The sequence below is a fragment of the Drosophila subpulchrella genome, chromosome 2L, assembly GCF_014743375.2.
Source record: "Drosophila subpulchrella strain 33 F10 #4 breed RU33 chromosome 2L, RU_Dsub_v1.1 Primary Assembly, whole genome shotgun sequence".
Lineage (NCBI taxonomy): Eukaryota > Metazoa > Arthropoda > Insecta > Diptera > Drosophilidae > Drosophila > Drosophila subpulchrella.
Window position 1 is genome coordinate 5,135,496 of NC_050610.1, and position 25,372 is coordinate 5,160,867.

The window sequence follows — 25,372 nt, forward strand, 5'->3', positions numbered from 1 at the left end:
CCTATGAAACCCGACCCTGAAAAACTTTGAAATTGAAAATCTCTTCAGTACATTTTCAGTCATCCCTAAAAGTAAAATATATTTGTTATTACGCAAATACTGTTAAATGGGGCCGAAGATTATCTTACAACGTTTTGTCTCTTGCTTTTATTTGTAACATTTAAAACTAATAAAAGAAATTAAGTGATAAATTTAACTTTCGTTAACTGGAAGTCTTTTCAACATTGGCTCACGTAGATTGTAGTGCTTTGCCATTTTCTGTAATAAAAACATTAAGATAGAAATCAATTAAATAACATTTGGTACTAACCTCACAAAAGGACACATCGATAGAGCAAATAGCCTGAGCAGACTCGTTTCCATCTGCATTTTTTGAATTCACAACGCGAACCAAAGGCAAACCATCGTCACCGTTATCAATGGAAATTATGTTCTCTTTGACAAGAAACGAAAGTTGCAAGGCATTCTGAACCGTGTCCATAAAGTTATTCGGATTACAAATTAATTTGAAATACGGAATCGGTTGATGACCTCCCTCTCTATATATTTGCCTGATTTGTTTTAACATGTGTGTAACGGAGGCTGCTCCTTCGTCCTTGCGCTCCAATTTATCACTTTTCGTTGGACGCTTTTCCTCCACCTGAAAAACAAATAATATGAGTAAGCAAATAAATCAAAAAGCAGGTGATAATATTTAATTTGCCTAATTAAATTATAGTCGTTAAATGGTCAACGACATTTGGGTATATCACGAAGAACCTTTTTGTTAAGTCATCTACAAAAATTAAAACAAAAAATGTTGAAGTAGTGGCGCTTACTCTTATATCGGTTATATTAGAATTTTATATAGATGTGGTTTGTAACCATCCCATATTCATATTTAAAATTATCAAATTTGACTCTATTATCTCTATATTGGCTGCAGGATATTGTCAGAAGAGATTGGACAATCGGTTTTCGACGTGATCAGGCTACGCATAGCAAAGGGCATGCAACCGGTGAAGGATGTATGTATGTATATTCACTATACATTGTACATACTTTAGGGGGTCGAACAAAATACTTACTTGAGATTTCTGTTTGCGTTGAGCCCGCTGTTTGGGAATGACCTCCTTTGGAGCAACATCTATGAAGGGGAGCATACTATCATTCGAGAAGAGCGGTCTCCCAAATTGAACCGCCAGTGCGCAGACAGCGTCCCAATCCTCTTCTTGTTCTTTGAAAACCAATTCGTTCTGTTGGATGTTTGAACGTTATAGTGAGGCAACAATAACCTGCATTGAGTACTTACGATTGCCGAGATCACCATCCTGTCCGTAAAGTTAGTGTTGTACTGTATAGCTTTGCCCACAACTTCGTGATTGCGTCTCAATAATTCCGTGTCCAGAACAAGTTCCGTGGAGTTGGTACGGCGGTCTTCGTGGCCCTTGTTTATATCGTTCGCAGTTCGAATGATTTCCTCGATTGCCGCGATGGATTGGTCAAATGTCTTGCTTTCAATCTGTTGTTCTGCGTTGAAATAAATATTAGGTGTTAAATTAAAGCCATTATAATGCAATGCTCTGGCACATACCTATCTCAATATTCTTCTCAATCAGATTTTGCAAACACAAGATCCGAACATCTTGAGCCGAGCCCTCCGCCGAAGTTTGCGACTGGCTTTCAGACGAATTCATGGTTTACAAAATAAATATTACTGAAATCGAAGTCAAATCAAAACCAATTAGGAATGGACATCACCGTTCCTTTGAAAATGATTTCTGTAAACAAATGTCTATCGATATTTAGCTACTGTCAAGATATTGGCGGCTCTTGCATTTGAAACGATACAATTGTAACCGGTGTATCGAAACATACACATTTCACATTCTTCGATTACAACAAAAATATATCGCCTGCACACTAATTGCATCTTTCTCATCTTGCATCAGCTGTTTTTTTGATACGCTGATTTTAATGTTTGTTTTTCAACTAAATCTCAAATGTTTTTATTTAAAAAATATTTAAAAAATGTTTTTTTAAAGAAATGTGTTGATATTGAAAAACATCTTGGGCTTGACTTACCCTCTCATTTGTATAATACTACCTAAATCAGTTGCAGATCCACATTTATTATCACTATTCTGGTTTTTAGACAATGTGAACTCGGTTCTAACATCTATTCAATTACAATGTTTATCCCATAATACATAACTCAATAATCTAAAGACCATTCGTTCTCTGCAATAAAAGAGTCAACCACTTCCTTCATCGAAAAATTTGGTATTAGTTGATCCTGAGTGAGCTTCACACGTGTAACAGGATCAAAATGTCCAACGCGCTGTAAATGCTCTTCTATATCTTTGCGTTCATAGGTAATTCCAGATGGAGTTATCACAGGGTCCGTTAATATTTCAAAACTAATTTTGCCACATAAAAAATCGGGAACGTCGCGCTTCTGTAAAGTTAAAATACAATTTAAGTTTGACGAATCCTGTAATATTTTATAGAAATCTTGGATGATTTGTTACTCTACTTACCCTTCGGCGTTCATCAACTTTAGAAAATATGTTGTTTAGTTCTTTTATGTGGTCGTCCTAAGTAAAATCAACATTAATTTATACATTTAAACTATTTGGTAGGTAATTGAATTGAAAATTGCGGAAAATAAACTTACACACTCTTGTTCAATCTCCTGTTGTTTGTCTTTTAGTTGTTCTTCGTGTGCACTTTCATTAAGTTTTAAATTTGATAGACGGCTTTCCATGTCTCCTTTAATTAACCTGAAAAATATTTTAAATTACTTTTCTGAAGATAACACCATTGTTACAACTATATCTATATTTTCCATGTTCAAACAATTTGCTTATAGAGACGTATAGATTAACCAACAATATTAAACAATACATTTTTGTATAAATGCTTCACTGTAAAACTATCACATTTGGCTATTCCTGGGGAAATTTCGGATTTACTTTTATGCCGGACGGTTGTGAATTCAAGTTTTTATGTGGTATCCTTTAAGGATCGACTCAAAAATGCTGTTATAAATCCACAATATTGCAACATAAGAATTTTTACTTTTTTGGAATGAATCCTAGGATTACTATCGGAGGTAGCTCAGAAATCGATGATCGATTCTCATGTATATACATCCCAACATGATGGGATTTCTGTGGCACCCCTCTATATAATCCTTTTTTGCAACGTTTACTAATGAGGGTATCTTACTGATTCAAATAGGTTTGCAATTCAATTTCCTGCTGTATTCGCTTCTCCTCCAAGACGTTCCAACGTTTTTTGCGAGCTAGACGCAATTGCAAGGTAATATCATCCCCAAAGTTTTGCTTTTGTTCCTTGGAGAGATCGTAAGCTAGAATTGGAATATAGTTAGAGCATGGGTCAATCGTGTTCGCTGGGATCTAACCCCGTTGAAGGTGCTTTATGGCCTCGTCAAAGCTGTCGATTTCCATGAGTCCTTGGCCCAGGAAGAAGTGTCCTTTCAGCAGGTTCCCATCGATGTCCAGGGCGCGCCGACAATCCTGGCAGCAGAGTTCCCACCGCTTCAGTTTCAGGTTGCAGAGGGCTCGATTCGTGAAGTAGGTGGCGTTTGTGGGGTTTTTTATCTGTATGCGGTAGCATAAACATGGCACTGCAAACATTGCAATAATACAATAAGTGTGCATGATACTTACGATGGCCTTTGAGTAGCAGTTTATTGCGTCGTCATATTTTCGGGCTGCAAACAGGCAATTGCCCTGCTCCTTCAGCTGCAGGTCCGACAAATTGGTTGTGGAATAAATGTGTTTGGTCGTCATCCTGACAATTGTTGCGGCTGGTCCAGAATTTTATTTTCTTCGAAGCCCCGATAAAAAGTCAGTGTCCAACAACACAGAAGCACTAACAAATTTGATTCCTTTTCTAGGAGTGCGTAACTGGTACAAGAAATCAACAGTAACCAAAGTCTTATGTGGAAAACGGTGGCGACTACTTAACGCCCAGAACACCAATTAGTACTCGGCTTATCTGCTTGTATTTAATTAAACATAAAACAATTTTCAGCTGCGTTAATCGATGTGTTTCCCAGGGTTGTCGAAGCTCCCGAACCTAAATCAAAGCTCCAGAATCATCGATTGTATATCGGTAATCGAGTATTTTTCATACTATCGTTGGGACATTTAAACTTGTCATCTTTATACCCCCTTCCCATAGAGTCCATCCGTTCGAAACGGTTGGGACTTTTGACAAATGTGAAACTCCGATTCCCACAGGGCACATCTACCATCTACCATCCGACAACAGCTGTCAAATCAGCTGTGGCTAATAAAAACACAAGCAAAAATTGTGAAAGTGGATTTTGCCAGACCAAAATGAAACATTTACGAACATTTTGGCTGTTGTACAACAGCAAAATCTTAAATCTTAAGGCAGCCAATTCAGAGGAGTGGAATGACGACGAATTGGATCTGTACGAAAGCATTTTTTCTGCAAAAGTGCAAATGCCACGAAATGTGTGGGTGCTGGTACGTGCTCTTAAATTGTATTAAAAATACTATTAAAGAATGCGATTTATATTAAACAGATGCGATACCGGACATTTTGGGAAAAGGATATAACCGGAAAACAACGACGAGTTCTTCAAAGAGAGAGCTTTCGTATGGAGAAGAGGACCTTTTCGTTTTTGGTGGACCGACTAGGTGTTTTGCGGTAGAACTGGCGAAATGCCATTCCTCTGGAAAAGCGGATCGCTATAGCCTTGGGATCATCAGCGGCTTGTTGGGAATGGTCTTGACAGCCACTACAAGAATAATAATGCAGTCATTTTAGCCTGTTGCATTTTGCACAACATTTTAAATGAGCACAACAGCGCTATAAATTAAACTTGGCAACAGGCTGCAAGTGACCTACGCGAACAACCAAATCGGACTAATATGTCTGCAGATTTTAGTCAGCCTGCAGAAAAAATAAGGGCAGCTATTTCCCAATATTGTCTAAATGGTAACAAATAAAGTTCATTAATTATAAATCTGTTTGTTGTTTATTAATTATTATTTAGGTCTATTTATTCTAAATTTTTTGGAATTCGTTGTTTTCCTCAACAGCTCCAACAAATCCGATTGGAATTTAGCTTGGCTGTCTGCCATTCTCGACAATATTTCTGTCTGCGCTCGCTGCTCCTCCAGCCTTTCTCGAGCTATCTCCACAAGCTCCGACTTGTGGTCCACCTTTGCGCGCTTAGCAGGGGGCGCAGTGCTGCCTGAGCGTTGACTGCCGCTGCAGATAGAAGCTTCCCTGTCATCTGGGTCTACATCCAAGAGCTCCACAAAGTATTCCCTAGTATCTGCAATAAATACATTTTATTAGATAATTTTAAACCAAAGATATAAGTGTGGGGACATACTCTCGCCTTCCATTTTCAAAAGTTTCCCGTCATCATTGTTTACGTTATTGTAATGAATGTTTCACTTTCCACTTTTAAGAAGCAGAGTTTAGGGTTTCCACCCAAAATTATCGCTTAACTATCGCATAAAATAGTCCGTCAAATTTGGATGGGGAACTAACTCGGAAATTTTCGGAACGGCAAAACCTTATGGTTCCGTTCAACGGATGGTAGATGGTGGATGGATCTCTGTGGGAAGACCCTATTACAGGTAAAAAATTAAAAAAACAAAATGAAATGTGTCTAAATATAAAAGACCCAGACCAGACTCTTTTTTGGATACAAAATTTTAAAGGATTTTACCTGTAGATTACGACCCCAAGCTTTAGAAACTTTCCATCTTCCGTTTTAAGAAAAATGTGGTCAAAAGTTCTTTTTACGGCTTAATAACGCCTAAACCATTAGTAGCCCAGAAACAATAGACCTCATCCTTTGACTAAATGACTTTATTTGTAATTGAGGTTTAAGTGTTACCTTGTTTTCTTTTTATTATCTTTAAATATTTGATACAAGCACGAACGATAACATATATGGATTCAATAAAATTCAAATAAATCAAATATTTTATACTTTTAGAATTGCTTAGCCAGTTGGAGAAACTAGTATTTTAGCTTGATATAATCAATCATAATAATGCGTATTGATGATAACTTAATCTTGGTTAAATATAATGAATATCTTTTAGCTTTGAATTACAAAGTCCAGTGCAAAAGAACAAACTAACTTGAAAAAGATAACTACAATATTTGTTACCTATGGCTTACAAGTATAAATCGAAATCTATGCGGTTACTGGTATAGAAATTGGTGTTTTCGCCGCACTTTCGGACATAGACTCCGGTTTTGAAGTAATTTTCTTGGGACCATTTCAACATTTTCTCAGTGGTAAAAGGGCCCTGGATTTCAGTCTCATTTTGCGACCATTTGAATTCCCAGGTCACCTCCGAGGTAGTCATCGTTTGCTTCTCAGTTGGGTTCGAGGTTTTCGACCTCTCCAACTCTTTTGTTTCGAAATCATCCGCATACATGTCTATATCATCAGCTGCTTTGGGCTTGCTAGTGCCTGGCAAGTCAGCGATCTTGGACTTGATGCTTTCATAGGTCTCTTGATATATGTCCATGTTGCCCGTCTTCGAAAGGATCTCATTGGCCAGCTCGGTGAGTTGGGAGATTTCCTGAGTCTTTGTGTCAACAATGCCGGCTTTCTTCTGCTTAATTCTTTGAAGAGTTGTTAGAACGGGACGCTGGCTCCCCAGTCGCTGCAGGGTCATCTTAACAGTCTCTCCCTCTTTCATGAACTCGAGCATTTTCATCAGATTCATGGATAAATTAAAGGCCTTTCCCGCAGGTTCGATCTTATCATCATCCGAGGAGTTGGAATTCTGATCATCTTTTGCAGGGTCGAAAGCGTTTTTCTGCTTGCCAATCTGTAACACGAATATTGGTGATATCCATAATTGCACATATAATGATGGGATCCTACCTTAACCCAGTCGATGTTGTCCAACCAATTGTCTTTCGCTTCCGACTCCTTGTTCCAATGATAGTGACCATCTTTGTCGAAGTGCCCTTCCTCCAGTTCTTCCTTCATATTAAACGGAGTTACCTTTACATCGTCCTCTACTTTTGCCACGCCCTCCTCGCCTCCTTCGATGTCGCTATCATTAAGATACTCCCTGCAAACACACGGTACTCAAATCAAAACAAACCACTGTGATTTTGGATATTCAACCTTACCTCTCGTAGTCGTCGGAATCCTCTTCATCTGAGTCAAGTGTATGTTTTTTAAAGTTCTCTTCCTGTGCTTTCTTAGATGCCGGGTGCTTTCTTTTGCTTGCCATTGTATTAACAACTCAAAACAAACTCAACAATAATGTAAATATTTTCACGCGTTTATTGATTAAATTAGGGATGGAAAAAAAAATATATCGATACATGGCCAGGTAAAACATTTCTGTGTCAATTTCAAAATTCCTGCAGGTATTATTTCTAAAATATATATTTAAAAATAAATTATTATTTTATGCGTTGTATTTAAAACTATCTATGAATATACAAAAATAAAAATAAATGTTTTATATGAATTTGTAAGATTATTTTAACTAAACAATGTTTTTAATTTTTTTAACCCATTGTTTTAAAAAATTAATGGCATTAGCAATTGCATGCATGATCAAAAGAAAGTATCAATATAAAAATCTTTAAAAACCATAGAGCTTATATATCGAAACTATTTTTAAAACCAAGCTCTGAAACGCGCCTGCGCTAATTTAGCACTCAAATTCTTTTCCTCCAATGTCATCCTGCTTGTGAGAGGTCCCTACATAGATCAAAGTTAATAGTTTTCTTTTATTTAATCCATTGTGTTAAAATCAACCGCCACGTCAATGCGTCACACTTAAAATCGCAAGAATTATGGTAACCACCGACCATTGCCAATCCAAAATTGACCAAACCAAAAGCTAACCAGAGGAAAATTTCCCTACCTACCCTGTTAGAAAACACTCTGAATTATCCGTAAAGAAAACTTAAATCGCGTTATAGCCACCCGCTCAAAAATATTACGTTCAAACATGCCCATAGGAAGCATTATCAAAAAGGCATCTAGCTTCATACTAGGTGACGAAAGATTGGACAAAAAAATCGATATTTCTTACGAAGACAACGAAATCCTCTTCTGCAAGAATAACGTTTGCATTCATCCGCCCACAATCGCAAGGGATGAATCTGATATTTTACACAACCCCGGATATCTTACGTGCACGACGAAGACCTTTGTGGATCAGTACAACAGCGCCAAGAGGCCAACGCTTCTGCTCACTTGGATACCGAACTCTTCACTATGTAAATACACCAACCTGAACACCGAGGATTGCCGGGGTCAGTGCAATCCGAGGACTAGGTCTCCGGACTCCCGGAACGGCTACTGTCACGTGACCATACCCCAGACAATCCAGGAACGGGACATCAGGGAGGAGGATGACAACGCGGCGGAGATGCAGGAGCTGAAGAACGAACTCCAGCCACTTCTGGGGGGTCAAACTGCATCTATAGACGATCTAACGGCCTTGCTGAAGAATAACCCCATCACATCGGTGAACATTACGATTTCCAATCCGCAAATCGAAAACAGCAATATTTCGCAATCTTTCAACTGCATCACTATACGGACCGATGGGAATAGCTGCGCCGAATGCTCCAGCGGACCAGGCGTTTCGGATGGTCCTGCATCCGATAACCCGAAGTGGACCACTCCGGAACTCTTGGCCTTTAAGCACAACCTAGAGTTTCCGGATAGCGGCAATTCGACGCCGGCCGATCGCCAGAAATCTGTAATGAAGTGTCGCCATTTCTCCGTTGATTTGAGCCAAATGCGATCACTTCGCCTCTTCTTCAATGACGACAACTGTACTTCCGGTCAGCTGGTTATTGCTTCGCGGGAGTCGCAGTACAAGATACTCCACTTCCACTACGGCGGACTGGACCATTTGGCCCAGGTTTTGCATCAGTGGCACTGCTTTCTGCACAACATCACGTCGGAAACGGGTCAGGATAAGTTCGACTTGCCGTATAGGCACTTCATGGTCTGTCGGCCGGAGGTTAAGAAATCCGAGATGCATCCGGATGAGGGAGATGTGAAGAAAATCACCACGAACTTTTTCTACGGCACACTGCTCAACGAGAAGGGGCAGATCGAGGACGACTTGCTTCTTAGGAAATGCGTGTTCTTTGGCGGTCTAGAGAAAAGCCTCAGAAAGACGGTGTGGCCTTTTCTCCTCAAGTGCTATTCATTCTCATCGACATTCGAGGATCGCGCTGTCCTTATGGACATTAAGCGGCAGGAGTACGAGGAAATAACGCGAAAACGTCTGTATTCCATGTCCCCGGAACAGCAGATACATTTCTGGAAAACTGTGCAAAATGTGGTTGAAAAGGACGTGGTGCGAACGGACCGCACTAATCCCTTCTTCTGCGGCGAGGATAACCCCAACACCGAGGTCATGAAAAACATTCTGCTCAACTTCGCTGTATACAACACTGGGATGTCCTATTCTCAGGTGAGTCTTTTATTATCAAAGAGCTTGCTTAGTTTTTATGTTTCAAAGATATCGGAAATATGTTCTCGAGGGATCTAATCTCCATTTTAAAATCATTCATCTGCAGATGGAAAACAATATCTAAGAAAACCCCATAGCCGCATTAACCAAATTCAAAATCAAGATTAGGATTACATAATCCAATCGAATAATATAGCCAACCTCCTTTAACATTTCGATTTATTTCAGGGTATGAGTGATCTCTTGGCACCTGTTCTCTGCGAAGTGCAAAACGAGTCGGAGACCTTCTGGTGCTTCGTGGGTCTGATGCAGCGGGCGTTCTTCGTATGCACTCCCACCGACAGGGACGTGGACCACAACCTGAGCTACCTGCGGGAACTGATCCGGGTGATGCTGCCGCGGTTCTACGAGCACCTGGAGCAGCACAATGACTCCATGGAGCTGCTCTTCTGCCACCGTTGGCTGCTCCTCTGCTTCAAACGCGAGTTTACCGAGGCGGTGGTCATCCGGATGTGGGAGGCCTGCTGGTCGAACTACTTGACGGACTACTTTCATCTGTTCCTCTGCCTGGCCATCATCGCCGTCTATGCGGACGATGTGGTGGCCCAGAATCTGCGCCCGGACGAGATGCTGCTCCACTTCAGTTCGCTGGCCATGTACATGGACGGGCAGTTGATCCTGCGCAAGGCGCGCGGCCTGCTACACCAATACCGCCAGCTGCCGAAGATCCCGTGCACCCTGAGTGGCCTGTGCAAGCGGTGCGGCCCCGGGATGTGGGACTCCGAGCATCGTCCTGCGCTGGAATGCGTGGGCCACAGCGATGATGAAAAGTGCTCGCTCTCTATTGACTAGTTATCTAAATTTACACTGTTTAAACTCAGCAATAACTATTGTTGGCGACTGATAATTCGTCATTTACTATTAGCACATATTTTGCTTTGTATTGACTATTTTGCTGGCGTGCTTAGCTCTCCAAATCACATTGGCCTCCTACGTTTAAACGCCCGCTTTATTTGCAATTGAAAATGTTGACTGTTACAGGTTTCCCTTTCTTCTTATTTGCGAATATTTTAACCATTCATATTATTACTAAAAACTTAAAGCTTATGGATACACAGAGTATATTGTTTGTAAAATAATGAATTTCGCAATTATTGTTTGTGATTATTAGCTTCTTTATAATTGCCTATACCCATGATACATATAAGCCAGCTATAAAGTGTAAAAATAATACAAACAAGCGAGTTATTATGAAACATTGGAATTAAGTTCAAAAACTGTATGGGTTTAACTCAGCTACTTTAAACAATGAATTAATTATGCTCTGATTGGTCCAACAGTTCTATTTCAATATTAGTTATGCTAACTTTATTTAATAAAATCGTAAACTTTGTGATTAAATTAAGAATTCTTCTCTTAACGTTAGCGTTAGTATTGAGCATCGGATCTACGAAAAGATTTACATTTGCGGTAACTGATCAATAGGAGTGGTAAACTTAAAGTCTTCGGGGAAGAGCTTAGCTGCGTGCGGATACATAAGTTTGTAGGACTGCCGGATGGTGACATCGGCCACTCCGGCTATATCACCGATTTCCTTCTGACTTCTCTTGTGCTCAGAAGCTTGTGAGGCCATATAGATCGCGGCTGCAGCCACCGAAATTGGCGAACGGCCCGGAACAATATCCATCTCGACGGCTTTCTTTGCAATGTGCGTGGCAGCGCGTTGAACCATATTCGGCAGGTCTGATAATTCAGAAAATGTTTCAGTTTCTTATTTACTGAGTACCTTCAGAAACACTTACCCAAGTTGGCGCAAAAGCGGCACATAAAGTCCGCAGTGGTTATAAGATCTACACTGGTTTCCAGTGCCTTTAATGTTAACTTGAAGCATCGACCGATTTCTTTTTTGCTGATCTTGCTGACGGCACAAATTTCCTTGAATGTGCGAGGAACTCCTTCCTGGCGGCAAGCAATGTACAGACAAGCAGACGCCTTGGCATCGTTGGATCGACCCTTGAGGTTCTTTCCATCATGAACCTAAAACGAAACTTCGTCAGATCTTGGCGGCTTCTACCAAAAATAGACTTTAACCTGTTTGAACAAGTTGTTGGCCCGATCGACAATGGTTTTTGGCAAGTTAATGCGATCGGCCATCGATGATATTTCCTTAAAAGCTGAGATAAGGGAGCGGTCCGAGCTGCTCATGGTACGTCTGTTTTGGTACTTGGGGGCCCCAAAGGCGTCGAAGGATGCGGACCCCGTGCCAGGACCAATTATAGTGGACAAGTCGCCGCCGCTGAGCAGCGGATTCTCCGGGCCACCCACACGGCTGGGATCTACGCCGCTTTTCTCGTTGCTGAAGGTTCGCCACTCGGAGCCCACATCAATTACGCGGTCGCCAACCACCAGACCGCACTCCGAGCAAATCATGTCGCCAGCCCTGTAGTCCTCGATCAGCGGAGATTCGGGGTGTGCGTAGCAGCACACCTTGTTATTGTCCAGTCTGCAAGCAGGAGGCATTAGTAAGAGCCCAGAAATTGCTGGGGTATCTAATTTTTACCTAGATGTCGATGCCATTTGTACTCTGTAAGCTGTATATTTTTTTAATACTCACATCAACTAGTGATGTGACCTGGCTCGATACATCGATAACTTAACATTTATTGTGAAATTTCACTGTTGTGTTGCTTTTCGACTTTGAGAAATCGAAACAACGGAATCGTCCGGTGTTCCAAATATGTGTTAAAACGATAAATCATACAATTTAGTCATTATCTATTTTTTCAAATGAGTTTTTTTCATTATTCTACTTATAAACAATACAAAGAATAAATGTGAATTTATACCATAAAACATATGGTGCTTAAAAAAAAATATTTACACAAAATGTTAACAATTTCACATAAATTTCGTTATACTTCGATAGAACTGTAGAAATATTTAAAAATTCGAAAAAAAAAACATTGAATATGGTTTCTTTCCGTTTCTTTCCACCGTTCCAAAAAGATATTTTTCATAACAGAAACCTCGAACGCCGGTATGCTAACCCGAAGAATCTCCTTTCGCAATTTCAAACGTCGCATAAACGTACAGGCGTTTTCAAACAATTAGATAGTTTCCAACCCTATTCTATTGCTTATTGTTATGGCAACAACAGCATGCCATGCTAAACAAAATTATTGACATGAAAAAATAGTATAGTTCTGTATTGATGTCCGTAGTTTGTACGAGTTCCGGTGCAAAAATTATTGGCCAACCTTAACTGGCCCTATATAAATTTCCAAGAGACTATTATATCTGTGGGCAAAGGCAAACCGGCAACAACACTGCAGTCGCGACATGTTCAAGAACACTTTCCAATCAGGATTCCTATCGATTCTGTACAGTATTGGCTCGAAGCCTCTGCAGCTGTGGGACAAGAAAGTGCGCAATGGGCACATAAAGCGGATCACCGACAACGACATACAGAGCCTCGTTCTTGAGATAGTCGGCACCAACGTTAGCACCACGTTTATAACATGTCCGGCGGATCCGAAGAAGACGCTGGGCATCAAACTGCCATTCCTAGTTATGATCATCAAGAACATGAAGAAGTATTTTACTTTTGAAGTTCAGGTAAGCTCCGACATGCTGAGATCTACCGTCCAGAAGCCAGTAACTCCTTGATCTCCTCCCCTAAACAGGTTCTGGATGACAAAAACGTGCGGCGAAGGTTCAGGGCCAGTAACTACCAGTCGACAACTCGTGTCAAGCCATTCATTTGCACCATGCCCATGCGATTGGACGAGGGATGGAACCAGATTCAGTTCAACTTGTCCGACTTCACCCGTCGCGCATATGGCACGAACTATGTGGAGACACTCCGTGTACAGATCCATGCAAACTGCCGCATCAGACGCGTCTACTTCTCCGATCGCCTCTACTCGGAGGACGAGCTGCCGCCGGAGTTCAAGCTCTTCCTTCCCATTCAGAAGCCGGTGCAGAAGTCCAACGCTATTTGTAGCTAAATGCTGAATGCTTCTTTAATCAATTAGAGCACCTAACCCTTCGGAGTCGACGATTACAACGGCACAAAATGCACAAGACTGCCATCCAACACTCATTTAACACTTTATGGGAATCACGAATAAAAATTCATCATGTACATAAAGCGATCCTATTCCTCTCTTGTAAGTATCTCCGTTCCGGTCTCGGTGATCAGAATGGTGTGCTCAAACTGGGCGCTACGGGAGCCATCCAAGCTAATCGCCGTCCAGCCATCTTCCAGCACCCCTATATCTGGCCCGCCCAGGGATAGAATGGGTTCGATGGTGAAGGTCATGCCAGGCTGCATCTTTCCGGGGAACTCGTTGTCTGTGAATTATATATTAACAATGGAAAACCAGTTTTCTAGTTGAAGCCATCTTACAATAGTGAAATATCTCCGGGGGACCGTGGAAATAGCTTCCGATACCGTGTCCTATAAAAGCCGCAATCGACTCGAGCCCTCTTTCGTCGCAATAGCTCTGTATAAACTTTCCAATCTCATTGAATTCCACGCCAGGGGCACACAGCGAAATGCACTGATCCAAACAGGATTTCGTGGCTTCCACAAGGAAGCTCCCCCGCTCGTCCACCTCGCCCACTAGAAAGGTTTTCGAACAGTCGCCATGGTAGCCATTCAAAAAGACTGTGACATCGATATTGATAATATCCCCGTTGGCCAACTGGCGGTCATCTGGGATACCGTGGCAGGCTATGTTGTTGATGGAAGTGCAGATAGACTTTGGGAATCCGGCGTATCTCAGGGGTGAGGGATAGGCCTTGGATTCAATAATTCTACCGTGTGCAAAGGCGTCAATCTCGTCGGTTGTTCTTCCAACTGTTGCCAATTTACCGCATTCCCGTAATATTCGGGCCGCCAGTTTCCCGCTCACTCGCATTGCATCTATCTGAGCTTGGGTTTTGATTTCTGGGGATCCCAGGGTGTTGCCTGGTGGCATATTTTCAAAGTAGTACGGTGGCTTTTCGATGTCTTTGGGAACACCGCGTTCCGGGGAGACCAGGCCGGGTGAAATAATCTGTTCATATTTGCCGGTATCTCTGTAAGAACAACCGGTTTGAATGAATTTTTAATCAGATTAGGAGAACAAACTCGAACCATACCCCTTGGCTTTTCCGAATTGAAAAAAGTTCCTGGCTGTGGTTTTTTGGGCCATTAACCGGTGAAATAGCGCCATTCTCCCCATTTTGTTTTGTTTTGATTACATGAACTGCAGTGTGACCGTTTTCATATATATTTGTTTTAAACAGCTGATTATCAGTGGTATTCCCTAAAATGTGTGTGATAAAGGAACCGGTCCGTACATTAGTAATTAGCTTGTAAAACAACCTCAAAGAATGTTAAACAAGGTTTCCAAATTCAAAATATCCAATAATTATTGATATTGCGAATTTTAAAATAGTTTTAATATATCGAAATAACGTTTTATGGAACTCTTTTTACCTAGATTATTTAAAAGTACGTTTTCACAACATAAATAAAAGAAAATGCTTTTATTAAATTTTCTTTGTTTATAATATATCTGCAAAAATGTTTAAAATATTGTTATGCCACATTATATTTGTATTGGTTTTGTAAAGGATTAACTTTTAAATTAAATTTCAGTTTTGTTGGTATGACTACGAAGCGTGCAAGGCGAAAAGGGTGTGGCAGAATGTAATACATCTATTTGGAATTCAATAAAATTGTGCAAAATATCTAGCAGACGGAGTTTCTACGATCCTGCAGCCAGTTATTCAAAATATGTATACTGTATGTTGACATCGCTCATCACTAATTTTACGATCAGAGAAACAATAAGACTTAATCTAACTCGAAATTTTAGGATACAGTCGGCTTAGAAGCTATTATATGGATATCATTTAATTCTAAATTAGACAAAGAAATCTATGACCTCTTGTGATATTGTTGTGGATCAATTAGCCCGCCGCTTAAAAGAGAAAACATGTTTAGTGGTTAATTATAAAGTTATCTCGTACTGGAGTACTGTTTTTAATATTTTTGGATTTGAAAATTTGTGACGGCCGGAAAACGGAGATTAGTACATTTGTTACATTTCCAATGTACGCTGTCGTTATTGCAAGATAGTTTGACTTCCGATTTTCGGTTTATTTCTCATAAAATAATTACAACTTAAGCGCTTCTCTCGATATCTGTATCTTTTGTATAATATGAACTAAATACGCGTTGTCAAACGGCCCGTGGATTCATCGTTTGTTTACTTCGACCTCGACTGATGATGTGTACCAATAAACAAATGCCCCACATTCACGCACTTATGCCGGCAGCTGTAGCTTCTTGCCCTTAAGAACTTTGGTAATGTATAAGTAGAAGAAGTCGCAGTACAACACGGTCTGGACCACTCCGGCGAAGATCGCGATGAGGTCGTAGTGCGACTCGACCATGTACCGGTAGACCCAGTTGAGCAAGTAGAGGGCGCGGTACGATCCCAGGGCGAAGAGGTAGTGGCTCGTGATGGACTCGGCCTCGCCGGTTCTGCTGACCAGGAAGAGCTGCGGCAGGATGGCCACCGATTCCAGGTAGATGGAGAAGGTCCAGAGCACCTCCATGACCGTAAACTCGTGGTTGATCACCAGCGAGAGCAGGGCGCACGGCACCAGCAGGAATTCGATGCGGAAGGAGTCGTGGTTGTGGTCGTAGGTGGCCTTAAACTTGACGTACATCAGGTACACCGTGGCACCGGACGTGGCCAAGAAGAGCACCTTCATCACCGAGTTGTACAGGCTCACGTAGGTGGTGAAGAGGTCCAGGTAGCGCGTCAGGTAGACCACTGCGAACAGGATCTGCGACTTGCCCGATATGCCGGCGCACGAGCGGGTCTTCCATATCTTCAGCAGCAGTATTATAATGGCAAACACATGCGAGAGATCCCCAGCAAATCGGAAAATATTCATCCTGATCTTATCCGTCGACTTGTCTGTTGTTTGGCGTTTTTCCTTTTCCTTCTGCCTCTTTGCTGCGTGTTAGAACGCACCCCTAAGTGGAAATCGGAAGGCATTCTATAACAATGGGTGTTTTCCAGCGGTGTGGTGGCTGCATACGTTACCAAAATTACTTTTCGCCTAATTTGCCAACGAGTAAAAAACGGAGCGCTTTGCCGCTTCCTCAAAAAACTTCTCAGAATGTCAGCATAAATGAGAGAACCGAAGAGAGTTCAAATGACGTGGCCGCATGTGAACAGTGAGTCGTGGTTCCGACGTTACACATTTATTCAGGGCTGGCACTCGTTCTGTGCTGGAGGAGTATTCGATAACCCCTAAGAACATTGGGTGTGATGGGATGGAGTATAAAAATTGTAAATGCTGGCTGTTTTTTTGACGATTTTGTGCTGTACTGTCAACATTTGATGTAAAAAAGGTTACCTTGCTATGGACTATTCGTACTATGAAGCTTTAAAACATTGCTATCCCTTATAAATAAAAGAACCCTGGGTTTCGATTGCAAAAAAAAAACATTTTTCAATTTTATAATACCAGTTACAAAATCAAAAATTAAAAAATGTACTTTGTTTTATTTTATATAATTTTTTGGTATATTTAAAATATGTTCTCGGGACAATCACTAAATTTAAGAAATATTATCATATTTGATACTATAGTAGCTAACATAAATATCCAGTGTTTTCACGAAAATAATGCATATACCTATTTGTTGTATAATGGCACGGGGTTGTTATATAACACTTAATTTTTAAATAAAAATTTTTTGTTTTATTCGATACAAGCATATTCGATAGGCTCTATTTTAATATACTAGAAAATGTAAAATACCGCATTCACTATCGATTTATTCTTGATGCCTATCGAAAAACGCCGTGCTGAGGTTCCGGCATCTATTTTATTTACCAGCGGTTAAATTATAATAGAAATCATACAAAATGGTGAGTAAGAATATTTTTTAAAGCTTCGCGAACTGTTTATTCGTTCTTCCTTAGTTCTTTCAAGATTCTTAAGTTTCTCGTATATTACTTTCGCGGTTAGGGTTCCGTATTTACATTGATACATACATGCATACACACATGCATGCGAAAAATAAAACAAATTGTTTCGCAAATTACAGATTAGTCTTGTTTTCAATTATTTGAGATACATTCAGACTTTTAGTTTACAAATCGTTGTGTCTCTTAATTACTGAACATACACCGGCTTTCTTATAATGGTCCACATTAATATACAAAAATGGCGCGGCTTAGATTTCACAACTAAAACCCATTTTTTATTTCAGACCATCGGCAAGAACAACAAAATGATTCAGCACCTGAATTATCGGGTGCGAATCGTCCTACAGGATTCCCGGACCTTCATCGGGACCTTCAAGGCGTTCGACAAGCACATGAATTTGATCCTCGGTGATTGCGAGGAGTTCAGGAAGATCCGTTCGAAGAATTCCAAAGTGCCGGAGCGCGAGGAAAAGCGAGTTCTGGGTTTTGTACTGCTGCGCGGCGAGAACATAGTTTCCCTGACGGTGGAAGGACCTCCGCCGCCGGAGGAGGGTCTGCCCCGAGTTCCCATTCCGGGAGCAGCTCCTGGCCCGGGCATCGGTCGTGTGGCCGGACGAGGAGTGCCCATCAACATGTCCGCTGTGCCAGCGGGTCTCCAAGGACCTGTGAGAGGCGTGGGCGGACCCGCCCAGCAGCACATGGCTCCGATGGGACGGGGAGTGCCCCGTGCTCCGATGATGGGAGCCCCGCCACCGGGCATGATTCCCGGAGGCATGCCCTCGATGCCGGGCAACATGGGACGCGGAGCTCCTCCACCGATGCGTGGTCCGCCGCCAAGCATGATCCGCGGAGCACCACCACCGGGCAGGGGTGGTTATTAGGTATACAGTACAAGCTAATAAAACTCACTTAGAAAACAATAAAACACCAAATTTTTGTATCGATGGATTCTTGTATTTCTGTGTTTAATGTAAGCATACGTACATACAATGATTATTGCTTTACATCGAATATATGAGAACCTAGCAGGGGCTGGATTTTTTCGTTGCCAACCACATCGCTCCTTTATTAGGTGTTTCCAGTTAATACCGAAACGCCTCGTGAATGATTATACCTTTGGTACGTCGACTTGGATCTAATTCGTGTGCGTACAGGATGTTTTATGCCCAGATGTTGGAAAGATCCCAGATCTTGATGAGCCTGTCCTGGCCCACTGTCAACAGGCGCTTGCGGTCCTCGTCGAGGTCCATGTACACAATAGAGTGCTTGGCGTCATTGAATGAGGCCAGCGAGGGGCGCTCGACGGTCTGAAGTTGTTTGTAGCACGGATCACAGGTACGAACATCAAACTCGAAGCCCATAATGGGTATGTTAATACGATTGGTTGAACAGTTGTCGCACACGGCTTTGCCGCAATGGCGACAATGATGCTGCCGTATTCCTGTGGGTGACAGATGCGTGTTGGAATATCCAGTAACTCAATAGTCTGGCATTTGCCTTACCTAGCTGCTTTTGATCCATCATGGAGCGGAAGTTCCAGAAGAATGGCCTGGAGCAAAGCTGACAGTTGTTGCTCTCCACCCAGCCAGGAACTTCTTTCCGCATCGCATTCATTTCCCAGAAAACAACAACAGAGTCTTCGCCACAGCTTATCAGTTGTTGAGTTTGGTTGGCGTAGGACAGGGCAGTAACTTTGTTGCTGCATGAACGGAAGTACAGATAAGTAAATGCTTTTCGAATGTTGTTGAGGCTTTTAGCTACCTATGTCCCTGCAGTTCGTAGATAGTGCCACGTTTGCCACCGACATCCCAAACTATTACGGACTGATCGCAAGCTCCGCTAAATAAGAGCTGGGGTCCTTCCACCCATCTGAGGCACCGGATTTCCGCTAGAACGTGGCCAATTTGTATACACTTAAGTAATTATTACAATTATTTTGCGGGTTGTTTACCTGTATGTCCTTTGAAAGTGGTAATCAGCTGAACTCCTTGAACATCACACCGCAGCATTGTGATTTGCCCAGCGTGGTCGCCAATGAACGCGTACTTGGCTAATGCATCAAACCTAAAGGTAGATTAGATTTTGTATATAAATAGATATTTTCAAATCAAAGAATTCAATTTATGGAAAATATATATATAATAAACATTTTGAATTCTACAGCAAGTTTGGAGACAATTGGAAAGAGAAGCTTAGATATAGGGGACAGTTTAATCAAATTAAACGACCCGCTATCTTATATCCCATGTCGCATCCCCCGATTTATCATACTTACTGGAGAGCTGTACATGGTGTCTCAAAGTTGTATCCGCCCACCCGTTTACCGCTCTCCGTGCAATGATAGGCGAACTGCTTATCTTTGCCTGCGGAGAGGACCCACTTGTGGGTTCTCGAGAAGACCACTGCTACCACTCGGGCCTGATGCGACAAGTAATCCCGCAAGAAGGACAGGCGATTGCAGTCTTCGGACAGGGCGTACTGGGTGACTGTGCCGTTCTCCTGGCCGACGTACAAGTGCCGGGAATCCGGGACGTACTCGATGGCCGTGCAGCCGGAAGGCATATACTGGCAAATACTGGGCCAATATTGGCCTGAGTCGCGCTTCAACCAAACTCGAACGGTTCTAACAGGAAAACATTAATAAGCAGGGGTAATCACAAAATAATTATACATATTTAAGGGGCTTGACCACACACTTGTCATCTGAAACGCTAATTACGCCGTTTTCGCCTGGAATTAGGATGGCTGCGTTCACATCGTCGCTACTGCCCTCCAGCTTACTCAGCAATTCCGGCTTCTTGGATGTGTTAAAGCGATCATTGTTGGTCCGCTGCGCTGGTTTTATTTCGGCAGCCATATTATCTTGGGTGGAACCAGCCTGATACGCCCAATTTTACGCTCGCGGAGCTAATGTTGGTCAAAACAACAGATTTGCAGTGCTTGGAGATATGAATCGGTATACGTGATTCACAATCAATTAACGAAACAGTGATATTTTGTTTAATGTAAAATATACTATACTAAACTGTTTTTGTAAAGCTCGTCCAGATAGCACCGCCAAGTTCAGTTTGCCTGCGGAACAGAGGAATCGGAACAAGAAACATGACGTGTTAAGTAAATATTGTTACTATAAAAAATGAGGTGTTAATTGTTAAATAAATATTAACTTGTTTAATTTTTTTGTTATTAACCTAATCATAGAAAAAACATACAAAATTTATTTTCAAAAAAATAAAAGCCTAATCTTTTGCTTAAAAAAGAAGATTTAATTACACATAAAAGTGAATTATAAATCAGAAATAATACTTTAATTTGTATTTTTGTGGTTTTTATAACTGATTACCAATGATACATCTCCTTCTCGTTCATTTTCGTTTTAATTTTAATAACATTTCTTCCCTTCTTTGGGACAAGAAGGTACAAATGTAGTTTCCTCAAAAAATTAAAGATCATCTAAATATTTTTAAAGTCATTTTGATATAATTATACGCCATTCTAGAAAATATTTGTGATCAGTTAAAAACCACCGTAAGCTTTCTCCATCAGTTGAAGCTCTTCCAAAGATTTTCTTCAATCATGTTTTCGATTGAGGAAAATATCAATAGTAGAATTTCGGTCACTCTAATCTGGCTAGCTCCGGATAAGCGGTCAGTTTTAAAATGGAGGGAAAACAACAGGCAAAGTGCGAAATATGTCAATTTGAAGACAACGATGAGGTGGTCTACGGCGAGTGGATGGTCTCAAGGCAGCTGCACGTGCACTACTATTGCCTGGTAAGGGTCCCCATTTGTCAGTCGAGAGATCACCCAGTAATGTTGGTTCCCCGATTCGTTTCCGCCAGCTCCTCTCAACCAATTTGCCGCAGCGCGGCAGCGATTCCAGTGGAATCCTGGGCTTCCTGATGCGCGACATCCGCGAGGAGGCGGCCGCCGCAAGGAAGCGGAAGTGCTACTACTGCCAGCAGATGTCGGCCAGTATCCAGTGCCATGGCTGCCGGGTGTTCTTCCACTTGAAGTGTGGACTGAACAATCAGTGTGCCTTCGAGTTCACTGGCATGTACCACAGCTACTGCGACTCCTGCGTACCGATGGATGACTACAAGCGGGAAGTATTGGCCAATCCGCCCCAGCAACGTCTGTGCGACATATGCTTAGTTCCGATCCTGGTGTTCAAAATGTTCCAAATTACCTACGGGGACTGCTGTCGCCGGGGATTCGCCCATAAGTCGTGCATGCGACGTTACGCCCTGACCTCCGGATATTACTTGCGCTGCATTTGGTGTCGGTCGAAGAGTTTCCGGGACTCGATACGCCTGCAGTCGGTATTCGTGCCGGATCGCGATGCCTTGTGGGAGAAGCAGCGGAATGCCTACAGGGAGCTCCACGACCGCAACTTACGGTGCGGCGAGAGCAACTGTCTGTGCCCTAATGGCAGGTTTTATAACAAATCCTCCTGGGTGATTCTGTCCTGCAAATTGTGCGGCTGCATGGGCGCACATACCAAGTGCCTGGCAGGCACCATGCGAATGTCCAAGGGAACACAGCCCACCGAATTCAAGTGCTCCACTTGCCTGGAACTGGAAAGAAATATCGCCGAACGGCCGGCGCGCAGTTCGAATGCCTCCATCACTGGCGCCGAGGGCAACGTGAATTCCTCCTTTTACGTGAAGAAAATTGGCCCGGAAATCCCGGCTCTGCCCGATACCCAGGCTCCTATCTTTTCCGACGACGACGACTACGACACGAGTTCCAATTCAAGTAACATCACTGTGATCGCCAGCCAGTTGCAAACCAAGGCCACGAGTGAGACTCCACCACCAAATATCGAACCGTCTATAATCGAGATTCTGGACTCCCCACAGTCACAGTCTCCAATCGTGAGTCCTGACTTGCCAGTGTTAGCAACCAACTTTCTTGACTCGCCACAATCGGAGATAGAAGTCAATAGTCCTGACTCGCCACAGCCACAGTCAGCAGTCAACACTCCAGTCTCTCCAGAGCCTGAGCTGAAAGAGGATCCTAATACCTTACTAGTGCTAAAGAGGTACTTCCGCTTCGCCGAAGAGCCCTTCTTCTACCTGGTCATCTACGAGTTTGAACAGGGCACATGCGTGGGAAAGTGCACTGGTTCCTGCGTATTGCGATTCAACGACGACGACCCCCGCATCCAGGACAAATCACAGAAAGCATTGCAGCGCGTGAAGATAACACCAGACGATGTGTGGTGTCGTGACAAGGACACCGGCATCTTCGGCCAGATCGATAGGTTCCACCAAATGCTTAAATCAAAACCTGAACGGAACTGAAATCTCTTATACGTTCGGATTGAGGCCATAACGTTACATTGTTATTATGAAAAGCCAGCCATTATATATACTTATTTTCCGATCAAAGCCATATACTTTATCATATAAAGGTATTGAAAATATTAAGTTTGTTTAATTTCGTAGTAAATGTAATATATAAATTCAAGTGTTTTTTATTTTGGCATATCGTAAAAAGGGAAAAAGGCGTTTAAAAATTCAAGTTATCTCTAAAGCGCTCCGCAGGCAATCTGCTTTTCTTTTGGATACATATTTGAGTTATATATTATCTCAATCCAGAACTGTAAGACCCACAGAAACCTGATTCAATCCTTGAATTAATTAACCAATCCTCATAATGCTCATAAGGGATAAGAACATTTTTATATATTTTTGTATTATTTATTAATATGTTTATACTACTGTTGTAAACTACATTTGCATTACTTCTCCATTGATACCATATCCCGGCAAATGAAGAAGGCGGCCACCAGGGCAGCCGTTTGGGCAACTTCAGTACATCCTTTGGCCAATCGTTCTTCGATTTGTGCCAGCTTGACAATAAGTTTGTTCATGACGGACATTGGCAGTTCAACTGTTGAAAATACATAAATAACTTGAAATCAGGATGATATAGTAAGTCACTTACGCCTCATAACAAACAAATGCAGTTCGGTTATGATGTCTTCCAAAGCGAGACCTCTAGCATACTTTGCACTTTCGACCGCTGTGGAAAATGAAAAGAAACTTAAACTGTGTGCTTTGAAATTCCGATTAAAACCATACTTTTAAACGAGTCCTCCAAGCTGCTGCCAGAAAGCAGGGCCTTTAAAATCTGTTCGATGTCCTGCCTCAACGGATAGCCCACGCACATGTAGACGTTGTCCTCGTTGACCTTATCAAATGCCATCACGGTACTTTGCAGAACGTTCAGGACCTTTCTCATATCGCCTTTTGCCAGAGTAAGTAGAGCCCGTTTTCCATCCTCAGTTATCTGAACGCTAATAATATTGAAAAGTATTAAAACGAACTATAACGAGTCTATAAACTTACGCTTCAGCTTCAATGATTTTTTCAAGGCGGGGCATCATCTGATCCTGAGATAATGGGGCGAATCGGAAGCGGGTACAACGCGACTGCAGGGCCGGAATGATTTTACTCAGATAATTGCAAATCACACAGAACCGCACGTTGTCCGTATATTTCTCGATGATACGACGCAGAGCGTTCTGGGCATCGTTGGTCATGGCATCGGCCTCGTCCAGAATGATCAGTTTGAATGTGTCGCAGAATATGGTACGCGTGGAGGCAAAGTTAAGGATCTGACCTCGCACAATTCCGATTCCTCGGTCATCCGAGGCATTGAGCTCCAAAACCATGGACTTGAACTGCTGCGGCGAGTAAAGTTGACGGGCGCACGCCAATATTGTGCTCGTTTTTCCCGTGCCAGGTGGACCGTAAAAAAGTAAATGGGGCAATTGCTTGCGACTTATAAAGCGGGTGACTGTAAGTAAATTTAGACACTATCAAAATGGAGTCATGGGCAAGGCTTTTGCGCTCACTTGTTGATATTATTTCTTCGTGTGATATCAAGTCTTCTAAGCCACTTGGACGATATTTCTCAACCCTGGAAATAGTCAGAGATTAATTGTGAACCTCTAAGATATAACTACAAGTTACCAGGGCATGCGCACTGCAGGTCCACTAGTGTCCGTCATTGCTACAAATTGTTTATTTCTTTAAAAGTGCAAAAGGTCTGGGGACACAAGCCGATTTCGACGCAGGAATGCCGGCAAAAAGCGATAGTTCGATTAATGTCAAGATAGCGGACAAATAATGCCAAATCAAAATCGAAAAGTGTTAAGGGCATTCGACTAATCTCAGCATAGGTAAAAACTAAAGCCCAAAAACAGCGCCAAAGAGCGGAATGAATACGAGTAATTTATTTTTTACGCATTGAAAAAAATATATTTTTAAATTTGTGTCATTAAAACATTAAATCGTAGATTAATTTTAAAAATTATATTCGTTTTTTAATATTTTTCTCTAATTAAAAATAAACAAAAAGGTCTATCTAAATTGGAAAATCTAGGATTCCATACAAATGATCGAAAAAATAATGTAAAAACATAAAGCTTCGGTGTTTTCTTACATATTATTTTCAACTATTGAGAATATTATTCTTTTAATAATAGATTTTCCATAGAAATGGATAAAAAATCGGACGTTTACATCATGTAGCTGCCATAGGAACTGTCAGAGAAATTATGGGAAATATTAGGATATATCACACTCGTTGAATGCCACCTTGTCGTGGTGTGGGGCTGATTACTTTTTTTTTTTATATAAATAGTAATGATAAATCAATCAATAAAAAAGCATAATTTTTTAACTGCAAAGGAATGTTCGCTTTCACAACTTCTTACATTTAATTTATTAAATAAATATTGGATATAATAATATTTTATTTTTTAACAAGTTATAATAGTTACGGTTCTTGATTTATCCCATCAGGAAACCATTTTTGTACTACAAAAATAATAGTTGGGACAGGTCAGTTAACTAGACACATGTCTGTCCCATCATGGAAT

General features: G+C 41.6%; 13 protein-coding genes across 15 annotated transcripts; 4 read left to right on the forward strand and 9 right to left on the reverse strand.

Annotated features, from left to right (window-relative positions):
* Positions 1-63: 63 nt before the first annotated feature.
* LOC119548195 (non-structural maintenance of chromosome element 4) lies at positions 64-1,771 on the reverse strand. The gene is made up of 5 exons (XM_037855325.1): positions 1,574-1,771; positions 1,292-1,509; positions 1,068-1,235; positions 311-640; positions 64-258 (listed from the first exon to the last, which is right to left on the reverse strand). Exons 1-5 carry the CDS (start codon positions 1,674-1,676, stop codon positions 193-195), a joined length of 885 nt encoding a protein of 294 aa, XP_037711253.1. The 5' UTR covers positions 1,677-1,771; the 3' UTR covers positions 64-192.
* A 320-nt stretch (positions 1,772-2,091) lies between these two features.
* On the reverse strand, positions 2,092-4,060 carry LOC119548420 (STIP1 homology and U box-containing protein 1). The gene is made up of 6 exons (XM_037855660.1): positions 3,675-4,060; positions 3,407-3,605; positions 3,211-3,352; positions 2,657-2,762; positions 2,520-2,576; positions 2,092-2,437 (listed from the first exon to the last, which is right to left on the reverse strand). Exons 1-6 carry the CDS (start codon positions 3,795-3,797, stop codon positions 2,195-2,197), a joined length of 870 nt encoding a protein of 289 aa, XP_037711588.1. The 5' UTR covers positions 3,798-4,060; the 3' UTR covers positions 2,092-2,194.
* Positions 4,061-5,017: 957 nt separating this feature from the next.
* Positions 5,018-5,439, reverse strand: LOC119548422. Its single transcript, XM_037855661.1, has 2 exons — positions 5,381-5,439; positions 5,018-5,320 (listed from the first exon to the last, which is right to left on the reverse strand). Exons 1-2 carry the CDS (start codon positions 5,391-5,393, stop codon positions 5,028-5,030), a joined length of 306 nt encoding a protein of 101 aa, XP_037711589.1. The 5' UTR covers positions 5,394-5,439; the 3' UTR covers positions 5,018-5,027.
* A 433-nt stretch (positions 5,440-5,872) lies between these two features.
* On the reverse strand, positions 5,873-7,327 carry LOC119546771 (CD2 antigen cytoplasmic tail-binding protein 2 homolog). Its single transcript, XM_037853322.1, has 3 exons — positions 7,156-7,327; positions 6,902-7,094; positions 5,873-6,845 (listed from the first exon to the last, which is right to left on the reverse strand). The coding sequence occupies exons 1-3, from the start codon at positions 7,257-7,259 to the stop codon at positions 6,180-6,182; spliced, it is 963 nt and encodes a 320-aa protein (XP_037709250.1). The 5' UTR covers positions 7,260-7,327; the 3' UTR covers positions 5,873-6,179.
* A 377-nt stretch (positions 7,328-7,704) lies between these two features.
* On the forward strand, positions 7,705-10,877 carry LOC119547391 (TBC1 domain family member 16). The gene is made up of 2 exons (XM_037854239.1): positions 7,705-9,476; positions 9,705-10,877. The coding sequence occupies exons 1-2, from the start codon at positions 7,992-7,994 to the stop codon at positions 10,326-10,328; spliced, it is 2,109 nt and encodes a 702-aa protein (XP_037710167.1). The 5' UTR covers positions 7,705-7,991; the 3' UTR covers positions 10,329-10,877.
* Positions 10,468-12,172, reverse strand: LOC119547392 (transcription initiation factor IIB). Its single transcript, XM_037854241.1, has 4 exons — positions 12,037-12,172; positions 11,568-11,979; positions 11,279-11,513; positions 10,468-11,219 (listed from the first exon to the last, which is right to left on the reverse strand). The coding sequence occupies exons 1-4, from the start codon at positions 12,051-12,053 to the stop codon at positions 10,936-10,938; spliced, it is 948 nt and encodes a 315-aa protein (XP_037710169.1). The 5' UTR covers positions 12,054-12,172; the 3' UTR covers positions 10,468-10,935.
* A 383-nt stretch (positions 12,173-12,555) lies between these two features.
* Positions 12,556-13,626, forward strand: LOC119547341 (cilia- and flagella-associated protein 20). The gene is made up of 2 exons (XM_037854153.1): positions 12,556-13,091; positions 13,160-13,626. The coding sequence occupies exons 1-2, from the start codon at positions 12,816-12,818 to the stop codon at positions 13,481-13,483; spliced, it is 600 nt and encodes a 199-aa protein (XP_037710081.1). The 5' UTR covers positions 12,556-12,815; the 3' UTR covers positions 13,484-13,626.
* LOC119547339 (methionine aminopeptidase 1D, mitochondrial) lies at positions 13,596-15,320 on the reverse strand. The gene is made up of 3 exons (XM_037854149.1): positions 14,622-15,320; positions 13,885-14,558; positions 13,596-13,829 (listed from the first exon to the last, which is right to left on the reverse strand). The coding sequence occupies exons 1-3, from the start codon at positions 14,702-14,704 to the stop codon at positions 13,633-13,635; spliced, it is 954 nt and encodes a 317-aa protein (XP_037710077.1). The 5' UTR covers positions 14,705-15,320; the 3' UTR covers positions 13,596-13,632.
* A 154-nt stretch (positions 15,321-15,474) lies between these two features.
* Positions 15,475-16,822, reverse strand: LOC119547340 (ER lumen protein-retaining receptor). 2 transcript variants are annotated; one of them, XM_037854152.1, is made up of 2 exons: positions 16,581-16,822; positions 15,475-16,515 (listed from the first exon to the last, which is right to left on the reverse strand). In XM_037854152.1, the coding sequence occupies exon 2, from the start codon at positions 16,431-16,433 to the stop codon at positions 15,795-15,797; it is 639 nt and encodes a 212-aa protein (XP_037710080.1). In that variant the 5' UTR covers positions 16,434-16,515; positions 16,581-16,822; the 3' UTR covers positions 15,475-15,794. The 2 variants fall into 2 exon arrangements, with proteins under 2 accessions (XP_037710080.1, XP_037710079.1); XM_037854151.1 differs by having other exon boundaries at positions 16,586-16,819.
* A 494-nt stretch (positions 16,823-17,316) lies between these two features.
* On the forward strand, positions 17,317-18,423 carry LOC119548136 (small nuclear ribonucleoprotein-associated protein B). Of its 2 annotated transcripts, none has more exons than XM_037855233.1 (2): positions 17,317-17,419; positions 17,764-18,423. In XM_037855233.1, the coding sequence occupies exons 1-2, from the start codon at positions 17,417-17,419 to the stop codon at positions 18,358-18,360; spliced, it is 600 nt and encodes a 199-aa protein (XP_037711161.1). In that variant the 5' UTR covers positions 17,317-17,416; the 3' UTR covers positions 18,361-18,423. The 2 variants fall into 2 exon arrangements, with proteins under 2 accessions (XP_037711161.1, XP_037711162.1); XM_037855234.1 differs by lacking the exon at positions 17,317-17,419 and adding an exon at positions 17,569-17,697.
* On the reverse strand, positions 18,412-20,477 carry LOC119548135 (WD repeat and FYVE domain-containing protein 2). Its single transcript, XM_037855231.1, has 6 exons — positions 20,176-20,477; positions 19,755-20,102; positions 19,431-19,543; positions 19,241-19,367; positions 18,982-19,178; positions 18,412-18,920 (listed from the first exon to the last, which is right to left on the reverse strand). The coding sequence occupies exons 1-6, from the start codon at positions 20,334-20,336 to the stop codon at positions 18,640-18,642; spliced, it is 1,227 nt and encodes a 408-aa protein (XP_037711159.1). The 5' UTR covers positions 20,337-20,477; the 3' UTR covers positions 18,412-18,639.
* A 618-nt stretch (positions 20,478-21,095) lies between these two features.
* LOC119546804 (PHD finger protein 7) lies at positions 21,096-22,887 on the forward strand. The gene is made up of 2 exons (XM_037853383.1): positions 21,096-21,252; positions 21,321-22,887. Exons 1-2 carry the CDS (start codon positions 21,139-21,141, stop codon positions 22,782-22,784), a joined length of 1,578 nt encoding a protein of 525 aa, XP_037709311.1. The 5' UTR covers positions 21,096-21,138; the 3' UTR covers positions 22,785-22,887.
* A 301-nt stretch (positions 22,888-23,188) lies between these two features.
* Positions 23,189-24,602, reverse strand: LOC119547094 (replication factor C subunit 5). Its single transcript, XM_037853793.1, has 6 exons — positions 24,462-24,602; positions 24,344-24,408; positions 23,835-24,285; positions 23,568-23,782; positions 23,431-23,508; positions 23,189-23,376 (listed from the first exon to the last, which is right to left on the reverse strand). The coding sequence occupies exons 1-6, from the start codon at positions 24,497-24,499 to the stop codon at positions 23,225-23,227; spliced, it is 999 nt and encodes a 332-aa protein (XP_037709721.1). The 5' UTR covers positions 24,500-24,602; the 3' UTR covers positions 23,189-23,224.
* Positions 24,603-25,372: the final 770 nt, after the last annotated feature.

Bases quoted from the DNA above. Each gene is read 5' to 3' on its own strand.
- LOC119548195 (XM_037855325.1), bottom strand. From the start codon at position 1,676: ATGAATTCGTCTGAAAGCCAGTCGCAAACTTCGGCGGAGGGCTCGGCT. The intron at 1,510-1,573 runs GTATGTGCCAGA...ATTTCAACGCAG, and splicing joins TGAGAAGAATATTGAGATAG to AACAACAGATTGAAAGCAAG. The intron at 641-1,067 runs GTAAGTATTTTG...TTTGTTTTTCAG, and splicing joins AACGCAAACAGAAATCTCAA to GTGGAGGAAAAGCGTCCAAC.
- LOC119548420 (XM_037855660.1), bottom strand. From the start codon at position 3,797: ATGACGACCAAACACATTTATTCCACAACCAATTTGTCGGACCTGCAG. The intron at 3,606-3,674 runs GTAAGTATCATG...TACCGCATACAG, and splicing joins ACTGCTACTCAAAGGCCATC to ATAAAAAACCCCACAAACGC. The intron at 3,353-3,406 runs GTTAGATCCCAG...TTCCAATTCTAG, and splicing joins CATAAAGCACCTTCAACGGG to CTTACGATCTCTCCAAGGAA.
- LOC119546771 (XM_037853322.1), bottom strand. From the start codon at position 7,259: ATGGCAAGCAAAAGAAAGCACCCGGCATCTAAGAAAGCACAGGAAGAG. The intron at 7,095-7,155 runs GTAAGGTTGAAT...GTGTGTTTGCAG, and splicing joins GATTCCGACGACTACGAGAG to GGAGTATCTTAATGATAGCG. The intron at 6,846-6,901 runs GTAGGATCCCAT...TTCGTGTTACAG, and splicing joins ACAACATCGACTGGGTTAAG to ATTGGCAAGCAGAAAAACGC.
- LOC119547391 (XM_037854239.1), top strand. From the start codon at position 7,992: ATGCCCATAGGAAGCATTATCAAAAAGGCATCTAGCTTCATACTAGGT. The intron at 9,477-9,704 runs GTGAGTCTTTTA...GATTTATTTCAG, and splicing joins CTGGGATGTCCTATTCTCAG to GGTATGAGTGATCTCTTGGC.
- LOC119547392 (XM_037854241.1), bottom strand. The intron at 11,514-11,567 runs GTTAAAGTCTAT...GTTTCGTTTTAG, and splicing joins CCAACAACTTGTTCAAACAG to GTTCATGATGGAAAGAACCT. The intron at 11,220-11,278 runs GTAAGTGTTTCT...CTGAATTATCAG, and splicing joins CCGCTTTTGCGCCAACTTGG to ACCTGCCGAATATGGTTCAA.
- LOC119547341 (XM_037854153.1), top strand. From the start codon at position 12,816: ATGTTCAAGAACACTTTCCAATCAGGATTCCTATCGATTCTGTACAGT. The intron at 13,092-13,159 runs GTAAGCTCCGAC...TCCCCTAAACAG, and splicing joins ATTTTACTTTTGAAGTTCAG to GTTCTGGATGACAAAAACGT.
- LOC119547339 (XM_037854149.1), bottom strand. From the start codon at position 14,704: ATGGGGAGAATGGCGCTATTTCACCGGTTAATGGCCCAAAAAACCACA. The intron at 14,559-14,621 runs GTATGGTTCGAG...TTGTTCTTACAG, and splicing joins CAATTCGGAAAAGCCAAGGG to AGATACCGGCAAATATGAAC. The intron at 13,830-13,884 runs GTAAGATGGCTT...TATAATTCACAG, and splicing joins CCCGGAGATATTTCACTATT to ACAACGAGTTCCCCGGAAAG.
- LOC119547340 (XM_037854152.1), bottom strand. From the start codon at position 16,433: ATGAATATTTTCCGATTTGCTGGGGATCTCTCGCATGTGTTTGCCATT.
- LOC119548135 (XM_037855231.1), bottom strand. From the start codon at position 20,336: ATGGCTGCCGAAATAAAACCAGCGCAGCGGACCAACAATGATCGCTTT. The intron at 19,179-19,240 runs GTAGCTAAAAGC...CCGTTCATGCAG, and splicing joins TACGAACTGCAGGGACATAG to CAACAAAGTTACTGCCCTGT. The intron at 18,921-18,981 runs GTAAGGCAAATG...TGTCACCCACAG, and splicing joins GATGGATCAAAAGCAGCTAG to GAATACGGCAGCATCATTGT.
- LOC119546804 (XM_037853383.1), top strand. From the start codon at position 21,139: ATGGAGGGAAAACAACAGGCAAAGTGCGAAATATGTCAATTTGAAGAC. The intron at 21,253-21,320 runs GTAAGGGTCCCC...CGTTTCCGCCAG, and splicing joins ACGTGCACTACTATTGCCTG to CTCCTCTCAACCAATTTGCC.
- LOC119547094 (XM_037853793.1), bottom strand. From the start codon at position 24,499: ATGACGGACACTAGTGGACCTGCAGTGCGCATGCCCTG. The intron at 23,783-23,834 runs GTAAGTTTATAG...CAATATTATTAG, and splicing joins AAAATCATTGAAGCTGAAGC to CGTTCAGATAACTGAGGATG. The intron at 23,377-23,430 runs GTAAGTGACTTA...TATTTTCAACAG, and splicing joins GCATTTGTTTGTTATGAGGC to TTGAACTGCCAATGTCCGTC.